An 11,960-nucleotide genomic window follows, 5' to 3' on the forward strand; every position below is an offset into this window, starting at 1 on the left:
CAATGATCATAATGCCAACATGCCAAATGCCAAAACTTTAAATGCAGATGGAACAGCTAATGAGGCTAGTTTACCCGAAGCTGCGAAATGTGTGATCCAGTCTATGGAGTTGCGAATGCCTATAGTTGAATATGAATCGAATTATGCTCTCAAATACAAAGCCAACATTTTGAAAAATCCTCAAATTCCGATACAGTTTTATACATACCAATGCATTCAGATTACCTGGTCCTCCAGGTTGGGGGTTGGGCGCAGGGCTAACAACCCGGCCCCATAAAACAAAAAATGGTTCAGAAACCAAACACTATGCCTTGGAAAGGAAGATATAAAGGAAATGAACCTGGCAAACTTTTAAAGGACTACGAGATAAGGATTGGAACATGGAATACCCAAACTATGCTACAACCAGGAAAGATGATGGAAATGGCTCAACAACTGATGAGATATAAGATAGATGTAATGGCATTACAGGAGATAAGGTGGCAGGGAAGTGGAATTATAAGAAAACCAGAATTTACCATGATATATAGTGGAACCAGAGAAAGAACTGGATTATTTGGAACTGGTTTTATGATTCAGAAAGAAACCAGCAAGAAAATATTGGAGATAGAAACAATAAATGAGAGAATCTGTAGATTGAGAATAAAAGGAAAGTTTAGAAATCTAACTCTGCTGTCAATACATGCACCAACTGAAGAAAAAGAAGATAGAGAAAAAGAGATATTTTATGAATTATTAGAAAGTACATATGAGATAATATCCAAAAATGACCAGATCTTAATTATTGGTGATTTTAATGCTAAAATTGGGAAGGAGGAAGCCACATATAAGGCTAGCGGAGAATATACTCTCCACAACATAAGTAATGAAAACGGAGCATATCTAATACAATTTGCTTTAAGAAACAATTTGATAATAAGTAGTACCACTTTCCCTCATAAAAACATTCATTTAGGAACTTGGAAGATTACAGGAACCCAAGAAGTAAACCAAATTGACCATGTTCTCACCAATAAAAGGTATAGGTCATCGATAATGGATGTCAGGAGCCTGAGAGGACCTAACATCGATTCGGATCACTACATGGTGCGAGCAAAAATAAGATTAAAAATTGTTAAAGTGGACAGAAGAAAACAAAGAATGTTAGGAAAAAGATGCGACACAGAGAAATTTAAAGATAGAGAGGTGTGTGAAACCTTTAGAGCCACCATTAATGAAAAAATTACTGAGCAAACAGAAGAGATAGAAGAGAGGAATAGTAATGAAGAATGGAAAAATATAAAATCAATAATACTAAAAACAGCCGAAGAGAAAATAGGAGAAAAGAAAAGAGAATATGGAAAACCATGGTTTGATGAAGAATGCGAAGAGGCCATCCAGAAGAAGAATGAAGCAAGAAATAAGAAGTTACAGAGATAAACTAGAAGCAACTGTGCAAGATATACAGAATTAAGAAGAGCCGCTAAAATAATATGTACCCAAAAGAAAATACAATATTTAAAACAAAGATTAGTGGAAGTAGAGGAAGTAGTTAAAAAAATGAGAGAAGAAAATTCTATCAAGCCATGTTCAGTCTTACAAAAGAATATAAACCAGAAATTGAAGGATGTAAAGATAAAAATGGAGAAATGCTGTATGAAGAAAGTCAGATCAGAAAACGGTGGGCAGAAAATTTAAAAAAAAAAACTGTCGAGAAGAGAAAATGGAATAGAACCCGGAAATACAGAACGGGAATCAGAAGAAGAGGAAGAAGAAACAATAGAACCACCAACGTTAGATGAAGTAACAAAAGCAATCAGGAGATTAAAAAATAATAAAGCACCAGGAAGTGATAATATGGTAGCCGAAATGATTAAACATGGAGGCGCACAACTATACCAGAAAATACACGAGCTGATTAGTAAAATATGGAGAAAGGAGGAACTACCGGACGAATGGAGACAAGGAACTATATGTGCCATTTATAAGAAAGGAGATAAATATAATTGTAGCAATTATAGAGGAATAACATTGTTAAATGTTGGATATAAAATATTCTCGAGCATATTAAATAAAAGGATACAGGAAATAATTGAACCCATCCTTGGAGAGTATCAAGCAGGATTCCGGGAAAATAAGAGCACCATAGACCAAATATTTGTAATTAGACAAATATTAGAGAAACATTATGAACATGGGAGCGAACTACATATGCTATTTGTAGATTTCAAACAGGCCTTTGATAGTGTACAAAGAGAAGAACTAATTAAAGCAATGGAAAGAATTGGTATACCCAAAAAATTAAGACAACTTGTACAGATGACTCTGATGGACACCTCAGCAAGAGTAAAAGTAAAAGGACAACTCAGTGAAGAGTTTAAATTTGACAAAGGTGTAAAACAAGGGAACGGATTGTCGACTACACTATTTAATATAGCATTGAATGATGCTATAAAACAGATTGACCAAAGAGGTACCATCTTTAATAAAAGCTCACAAATCTGCGCTTATGCAGATGATATAGCAATCATTGCAAGATCTACGAATAAGTTACTACAAGTATTTAACGACATGGAGAACTATACTAAGGAAATGGGCCTAGAAGTAAATATAAATAAAACAAAATATATGAAAATAGCACGAAAACCAGAAAGAAGAAAAGAAATAGAGATAGGTAATAAGAAGTTCGAGGTAGTACACGAATTCAAATACCTGGGAAATCAAATAAATCAAATAAATAACATAGGAAGATGCGTAGAAGGAAGGATCAGAGCAGGAAATAGAGCATATTATGCAAATAGAAATCTGCTGAAAAGTAAGATACAAACAAGAACAACAAAAATGAAAATATACAATACATAAATCAGGCCAGTAGTAACATATGGAGCCGAAACTTGGACGTTGACCAAAGATACAGAAATAAATCTAATGGTATTTGAAAGAGCAATATTAAGAAAAATATTTGGACCAACTAGAGAAGAAACAGGATGGAGAATAAAATACAACCACGAACTAGCGGAACTAATAAAACATAAAAATATAGTTTGCTTCATTAAAGCCAGGAGAATCAGCTGGATAGGACATGTATATCGCCTACCAAAAGATGCCATGCCGAGAAAAATAATAGAGAGTAAGCTATATTCAACTAAAAGGAGAGGAAGACCTAGAAGCAGATGGAAGGAAGAAGTATGGACCTAAACAAGATAGGAGTAACAAGATGGAAACAGAAATGCCAGGACAGACAGAAATGGAGGGACATAGTGGAGGAGGCCATGGCCCGACAGGAGCTGTAGCGCCGGATGGTAAGGTAAGACAGTGGGGGGTAAATTGTTTGAATTTGACCTTACTAATCAGTTCCAATCTTTGCAATATGACATGCCAGAGTTCGTAGCTGTGTTGTTTCAAACAGGGAGAGATGAAAATCAGGAAAAACATAGCAGCCAGTTTGATAATTGTAAAATTAAAAATGTATGTCTGACGAATGGCAGAAATGAAGTATTTCCTAGTGAAAATTACAATTTAAATATTGCAGAACAAGATTATTTAAAATTATATGAAGCTTATAGAGCATTTAAAAGATTAACTGAAGGTAACATAGATATGTATTATAATCCAGATGAGTTCATAATTCAGAGACCAATGTTTTTAATAAATGCGTCAAAAAGAAAATTGGTAGTTATAAATGATCGAACTAATATAAAATTGATATGTGAATTTCATGAAACTCTACCTGAAAATACAATATGCAGTGCAATTTTATTTGTGGAGAAATCATATATTTATGATATAAAAAATGAAAGAGTGATAGAGAAATTTTAATAGGAGACAATAATATATAAAAAATTAGACTACGTGTTGATTTTTTTTGTTATTTTCAAAATTTTGGTTTGATGTTAGGTTTATTTTTTTTACGTACATGTGTTGAGTGCAATTATTATTAACTACTAAACTAAAGGGCCCCCAAGGCAAAGTATGGATTCCACACTCGAGAATACACCTCTTGTCGTCGTGTGGATCCAGGGCTACTTTTTTATTTTATTTGTTGTAATCTCATGGTTTGAGCTTTATATTCCATTATCCTCTCGAAGTATCCTCGACTGTGAAGAAAGGCAATCAATATAATATAATATAATATAACAATATAATAATCCACAGTATCTTTGCACGTTCCTTTTGCTTTCTTCGTGACACTGCTTTCTGTTCTGAATGTATACATCGTGGAACGCAAACCAGCGAACTCAACAATAATATCACCGTTACATTCATCTTTTAATTTGCCGAGAACCTTCTTGTTGCGGGAAGGAATTCCAAATCTGTTGGGTTGAGGGTAGGAAGAAGTGTCGAAATACCCAAGCATGGAAGGATGTTTAAAATCTTCGTAGAGGTTAGGCGTTTCTATGTCATTAATAAAACTATCGGTGTCTATGTACAAAATTGACAGCTTATCATTATAGAAGGGTTTCAATATTATAATGAAATTCGAACATGTACAGTTTCGACAAGTCGAGCACTGTTGCACCCACGTAAATAGGTTTTCTGAATTTTATTAATTTTATATGTAGATTAAAAAGTGTTAAATTGTCGTTGTAAATTTCTCGCGATTTGAATCTAGGATAAGATACCAATTTTCTACATTTATTTTTATCTGACACCAATTTTATGTCTATATGCTTTCTGACGTTCTTCATCGTTTTTCCATAAACGGCATTATTCATTAGTTTATAAAAATCTTTATCTAATTCTGAAATGGCAGCTGTTATGTATCTCGTGTTCGTCTCAATATAAGATTATAACCATGGAGAGTGTTTGAACTTGAGAATTCTTTTCACATTTACTACCTACCCAATCAAAAACCGGAGATTCTTGTAGTGGACAACATATCTCTCTTTTCTCTCCAGAGTTAACATAAGCTTGGTTTGATTAGAATCAGGTGGACATTTAATTTCGGGAGCCGGAGGTAAATCGGAAAAGTATCATGCAAATTAATTGGAAATTCAATATCTACCTCAATGAACAGACCAAATTCACGATCGTCGAAATGATTAATATCAATTAAAATGGGATCTATCCACTCGAATCCTCCGTAGGGATGATTTTGTATAATTGCGAAACCGTAGAGATTGTTTACATCAGAGTAAAATATGTAATTCGATGGTCGATTTGCATCGAATTGATTCTGAGACATGTGTATGTTGTTTGTCTTTGCGTGACTTTGCGAGCATTGCACCATCCCCCCCATGTATCCCCCTTTCTATAAAAAGTAACATGTCCACATCCGATATCAATTCCAACTTGATCCTGGTCTGGAGCAACATAGCAGACTACGCAAAACCAGGAAGACTGAAGAAGTTTCCTCTATCTAATTTATAAATATTTTTTGCTGTTTTTCTGAATAACTGAAATACATCAGCAAGTATTGTTACATCTAGTTTGAGATATGCATCGTGATAATCGCCGAGATTATTGCATCTCAATTCCTTCCATATTAATTTCGCATGTTCGTATTCTTCATTCGTAATTCAAGATTTTTTCAATTGACTGAAGAATTCTTTTTGAGGTGGGAGAGTGTCATCGTCAAATTTAGATTCATCGGTTACATATTCGTAAGGATAAATGCCTTTACGTTTAATCAGTTCTACGTGTATGTTGGGAAAACTAGCTTTTGTAATTTTAAATTGTTCGTTAGTAAGTTTACTCGCTAAAGCATCGAGACTTGCCGATAGGAATCTAAAAGAATCTAGAAACCTCATCTCTATGATTTCATTCGTTCCTGGAATCTTAACTTTCTTACTTATAGAAATATAACGTTCTTCATTTTGAGCAAGAATATCTATTTTTTGCGTATTGTATCCAAGATTCTTAATTAAAAAATGGAAGTCGTAATTCGGTTCATTGTGAAAAAGTATTGGTACGAATTTAGGCTTCTGGATCTTGAGGTTGCAGGTGTTACAGATTCCACTAATGTAGTTTCCGGTGAAATGATTATGGTGAAATACTTTCCGATTCTCATCCGTGAAATGTTGATCACACACCGGACACGTTTCAATGTTATGGTAAGATTGAAGTTCATCGCTAGATAATGGAAGCATTGATTTCGATTGGCATAAGAGGCTACCAATTTTCTCAACCTCCTCCATGTTTTTAAAAAAGAGTTCAATAACATTCGGTTCGCGATATATATATGGTTTATCTATCCTATCCTGCCAAACAACAACATATCCAAAACTATTTGGATCATGAAGCTGGTACGGTGTTGTGGAAGAAAATTCGTGACCGGATCGCAATAAGACAATGGTTTGAGAAAAGCCTCAAAGTCTGCAATGATAATGGCCGGATGTTCCAACAAGGCCTTGTGCATTTTAAATTCTTCGAATTCATTTGCTTTGGGCATCAACATGCGAGCCGGTCTGTTGACTCCACAGTAGAATTTATTTTCAGCAAGTTTTTGTTTGGCAATTTCTTGATTTTGGAAAAATTGGTAATTACGTTGGTCAAGATCGTCGAATACGGTCAAACCTTGGAGAAACTTCGATGTGTGCACAATGCTTGGTTGTTTGGTTTCTGACCAAGCGGGTGAGTGAACGAATTAGCGTGTAATGATGAACATCATCGTCAGCAATAAGAAGCAGATTGATTTCCATGGCTTCGTCATCAACAATATTAGTTATCCTAACAGGATGCACAAAATGCTTAACTGAACTATACGAATATACATTTATAGCTAATCGTTTTCCTTCTCCATTTCGTGCCCTGTTTTCAAACTTTGTTATGTCAGAAATAGGAACAGGGTATTTGATGCCTGTCATAGCATATTCAATCTCATCGATATATTGTGAGTAATGACTAACCCGACATGGATTATTTGAACAATGAACCGGCTGAACTTCTGCTTTAATGCACCACATAAAACACTTATTATCAGTGTTATGAATGTTCAGCACAGCTCTCTTATGCTGAATTTCTACCGGAAGTGGAACGTAGCTCGATGCTGAAAAAGGTGTAAATTTTCTTACATAAGCGTTTAATCTGTGAGGACTTCTACATAAAGACCAACCTGATCCCTGAGCCTCGAATTCATCGTGTTTCCTAATCAATTCACTAGTAAGATTAGAATAAAAAACATTCAAATTATCAATGTCTGGCAAATAAAGAACTTGGTTTTTCGTTTTGTGAAAAAAAAATATTTCTTGTACCATTGGTTTTCTCATATTTACAGATTAGATCAACATATACTTTTATGGAGTTGTTTTCCAGTTTATTTTTTAAAATATTTATGATAGATGTTTTAATTTCACTCAAAAAACTAGAAATATCACAGCCTGGTTTCGAAGTAAAAAGAAAATCCAGGAGTTGGTTGTTGAATGCAGATGTTATCGGCGTTTGGTCATTAGACATCTTAATTTGTTTGGAAGTAGAAGCTTCAGTTTCAGGATGATCAATTTTTCTTTTCAATGTTCCATGTCCGGTTGATGCAATGCAAATTTTCATGTGTTTTCTTAAATTAGTAATGCTAATTATTTTTCCACATTGAGTACAAGGCTTAGTAGGTAACGAACGATTTATTGTTGAACCGGTTTCGCTACATCTTGCCCTATGCTTGCCAATATTAGTTCTGGAGATTAATTTCCCACAAATAACACATTCGATTAACTTGGTAGATGACATTATTTTAATATGCTTTAAGTAAATAACAATAAGACTTACAATCAACTCAAAATTTAATAAGATTCTATTTACTAGGAAAAACACTTTTAAACTTCCGATAATTGATAGAATGTAATTTAAAAAACAATAGTTATAATTATATTTTTTTCAGCTCTGGTATTTATATATATATTTTCTCGGGAAAAATTCAATACAAATACAAACTCATACAAATTCAATCTGTGTGAAAAACGACTTGAATCACCTTCAAAATAAAATAATTTTAGCTATTACGATAAAATTTTCAGCTATGTTATTTATACAGAATTTCCGTAGACAACAAATAACATCTGATCACACCAAAACTCAATCTGATCGAAATTACTATGATAAAAAAATCACTTGATACACTTTTTAAACTTCAAAATAATAAATAGTATGTAGCTTTAAAATAAATTAAATACTTAACTTTTAACACTGCAACAACACATCCGTACTCTTCAAACACTCTCACGATACTGACTGACTGATCTGTAATGCGAAAACCCTTTAAGTAACCTAAGCGAGGATGAAAACATCCGAAACAGTAAGTCAATCAGAAGACACTCATAACGCCATAACCAACAACACGCTAGATACGGGTCTGCGTAATAAGTTGTTGCGTAAACATTGCACAATAGTTTACCTTACGAGCCATCGCAATGTTGCGCAATTTAACTCTAAAGAAATTATGACACTCGTACCAAGTACGAGATAAAAAAAATCGCAGAGTTGCAATAGTATAAAATCAACAAAAACCTCATCAAAATAGGTTTACCATTGTGGTTAAATTAATAAAAACAATAGACCTCAACACTCGTACCAAGTGCGAGGTAAAAAATCACAGATTTGCAATAGTATAAAATCGACAAAAACATCATCAAAATAGGTTTACTATTGTGCTTAAATTAATAAAAATAATACGCCTCGTATAAAGTATTATTTTGAAGGAATCCAATTATACTACTGCAATAGTATAAAATCAACAAAAAACATCATCAAAATAGGTTTACCATTGTGGTTAAATTAATAAAAACAATAGGCCTCGAACCATGTATGAGGTAAAAATCACAAAGTTGGAATGGGTGTGCGTAGGTGTGCGTGGGTGTAGGTGGTTGTAGGTGGGTGTGCGTAGGTATGTGTGGGTATGCGTAGGTATGCGTGGGTGTGCGTGGGTGTAGGTGTTACGTACTTTAACTCGAAAGAATTTTTTACACTCGTACGAAGTATGAGATGAAAAATCACAGAGTTGCAATACTATAAAATCAACAAAAACATCGTCAAAATAGGTTTTCCATTGTGGTTAAATTAATAAAAATAATAGGCCTCGTACCAAGTATGAGATGAAAAATCACAGATTTGCAATCGACAAAAACATCGTCAAAATAGGTTTTCCACTCTGCTTAAATTAATAAAAATAATAGGCCTCGTACCAAGTATGATTTTGAACATACATGATTACACTACTCAATTCCATTGGTACGTCATGAATTCGTACTCGTACAATAGTAACTGGCTTATCAGAACGTTGGACAGTTATCACAGTTTGACCACTATCTTCTATATATGGAAACGATCCATTACTTCGTTGCACTACCTATTCGTAAAATTTTTCGGTAAGTACCATAACATAAATTTGGCGTCGTACATAGTCCACTTCAATACTCGAAACTTCTTCGAAGGGCATCTGGCCAACGTCTCTTAGTCATTCATGAATGGATATGTCGTCGGGCGCTGGTGTAGCCTTTGTAATGAAAACTGTAAAGTGTTTAACCTTTTCACTGCCATTCTCCCTTCAACAATTTCACGAATACTATCGCACTCGAAATGTTTTCCTTTCTATTTGCCTTTGGTGTGCATTTGACCTGATATGGAAGGGTATCGAGTCTGAAAGCCTTCAATCGTTCAACGGATCCCTCTCAGACACGTCTGACCGCTACCGAGACTGGGCTTGCATTGACCACTCCGCCATTTCGCCAACCTTGAAAATCGTGATTCTTCTCGGCGCTTTTTGTATCCTGCTACTTACGGTTATATAAAATTTCTTTTTCACTGGAACGTAGATTCACATAATCATGTCACACACATGGTTTTTAACGTTGAATCTACTTGTGTAGATTTCATTCAGAATTCTGAACAGTCTCTCCAGTTGTCATCAAATGATTCCCTTAGTGCTGTGCCAAGAATAACCATGGCAGTGCGGACCCCACGTTTTAAGTCCCGGATGAACTACGAATACCCGCTCCAGCACGGGCGTGACTCGTAAGACCGCGACCGCAGTTGGAAGCACGTGGATCCCGCCCAGCAAAGAATCAAGCAGGAATGACGTCAGCCTGTGTCCGTCCACCATGCACCGTCCATAGAGGGTTTGGGTCCCGACAGGTGGCAGGTCAAATAAGTGGACATTTCTTCTTGCAGTGAGTCATCTAGGGCCGAATTAAGACGAAATTGAGCCTGATGCTTGAAATCTTGGGTGAACAATAAACACAACGACTTTATAGTTACGTCACAGCGCAAAGAATAATAGTAACTGTTTAATAAGTAACGCTGTGTCTAGGCGTCTAAAATTGGGGCTCCAAATTTCATTCTAAGATTTATTTTCAGGCTAATATATCAAAAGAAAACTGTTCTGCTTTCTGAAAATTCTCGTCTGTTTTCATCTGGGCCTATTTCAGGAATGGGCCTAATGCTGCAGCATCAATAGCATCCACCTTAATCCGGCCTCATCTCCTGCATGCCCGCCCACGCAGATCTCTACATTTACTGCGAACAGCATAAGAGCAAACTCCTCTTTCCTTGTTTCCCTTTCGTATTTTTTTTATAAATATTTATTTCGTTTCTATATTTTCAGTTATGCCCCAGTTACATTTGTTTCACGTTACATAATTTTATAATACAATATTTTATCTTCTAATATAATTAGTAATCATATATATATTATTTTCTTCGCCGAATTCCTCAAATGTGTTAAAAAGGCGTATGCCCCATTATCTCCTGCGTCTTTTAGTTCTCTTAAAAAATGATCACGCTTAGTTTTTTTGAGACGACATTCAAATGTAATATGATATGTTGCACCACATTGACAGATTGGGATTGCACAATCTTCCTAGTGTACAATGGTAAAAAGAAACTGATTCATTGATGCGAAATGTTGATTGTTGTATCAAACTTCAACAAATTTAAAGGAAACAACTTTCGTTAAGAGTGATTCTTTACCAATACCTGTACTTCGGCAAATTATCGAGGAGAAAATTTGATTGTTGAAATGAGCAAATACTTCATTCCATATTACACTATTACCATGGTATATTATACAGAGGGTTAGGAAAAACCAAAAGTAATTCAGGCGCCATTCCCTTTTTCTCAGGAGCCAGTTTTTTCCCTCAAATCTGGTCTAAGAAAATCATAAATCCAACTAATATAAAGCTGCACATTTTGAAATACCATCTTCAAACAATTTCTAATTAACACAAGATATTAATGAAAGTAATTCTTGTGCCAGACTGTCCTTCCTAAACAAAGCCCAACTGGTTAGAGCATGATAAACTATGCAATAATTCTAATAAATGGCCGACTCTACCGCAGATTTAAACATTCGTCTAGTAACAGTGAAATAAAGTATAATGGCATGTTTATCATCATGATTTAATTATGCGTGATACAGAAAATGCACAAAGAATAAAAAGAAAACATACAGTGCTCATTATTTTTTAAAAAAAATGTAATGGAAATTTCCATAAGAAAACATGTATTTTGAAGCACTGAATTTAAAAATTCTGGCAACATGGCGACCGTCCGCCCTGTATTCTTCTACCCCTGTTCTATACTCGGATTAATACGCCAAAGTTTGCCTAAATTTTAAAGATAAAAAACCCGAGAGCAATTCAATTAAATACGGTATTTAAATTGCATAATACCTTAACATTCTCTCAGGAACGTGGGATCAAACCAAGATCCTTAACCATTTGGGGGGTGATGTAGCTCGCTTGATCATTCAACCTCATTCGTTAAGCACTCGCTACTGATAGTATGCTAGATGGTAATAAGCAAAAAGTACGAACTACACACTTGGAAATGGCAAAACACAAGCATTTGGACTTTTACCTTCAAGTCTAGATCAATATGGTTGGAAAGAACAATACCTGTCTGTCTCTCACGTTAAAGTTCCCGCTGATGGCTGATCGAATCGAATCGTGTTCGACCGCTTAATCTACTCAGTTGCTACTTGTTCGACGACTCCAGGCAAAAGATCCCACACCGTCCTTTGCTCTCAGTTTTGTTTTCTTGCCTGTAACTCT

At 35.1% G+C, this 11,960-nt stretch overlaps 1 protein-coding gene across 1 annotated transcript; it reads left to right on the forward strand.

Annotated features, from left to right (window-relative positions):
- The first annotated feature begins 285 nt into the window (after window positions 1-285).
- On the forward strand, window positions 286-11,687 carry LOC146002962 (uncharacterized). The gene is made up of 4 exons (XM_083141120.1): window positions 286-1,258; window positions 1,712-2,452; window positions 3,132-3,281; window positions 11,596-11,687. Exons 1-4 carry the CDS (start codon window positions 286-288, stop codon window positions 11,685-11,687), a joined length of 1,956 nt encoding a protein of 651 aa, XP_082997246.1.
- Window positions 11,688-11,960: the final 273 nt, after the last annotated feature.

The sequence above is a fragment of the Lepisma saccharinum genome, chromosome 19 (assembly GCF_977018435.1).
Source record: "Lepisma saccharinum chromosome 19, izLepSacc3.1, whole genome shotgun sequence".
Classification (NCBI taxonomy): domain Eukaryota; kingdom Metazoa; phylum Arthropoda; class Insecta; order Zygentoma; family Lepismatidae; genus Lepisma; species Lepisma saccharinum.

Coding starts and splice junctions, on each gene's coding strand:
- LOC146002962 (XM_083141120.1), top strand. CDS start 286: ATGGTTCAGAAACCAAACACTATGCCTTGGAAAGGAAGATATAAAGGA. Junction 1,259..1,711: donor AGAGATAGAAGAGAGGAATA/GTAATGAAGAAT, acceptor AAAATGGAATAG/AACCCGGAAATACAGAACGG. Junction 2,453..3,131: donor AAAACAGATTGACCAAAGAG/GTACCATCTTTA, acceptor TTCAACTAAAAG/GAGAGGAAGACCTAGAAGCA.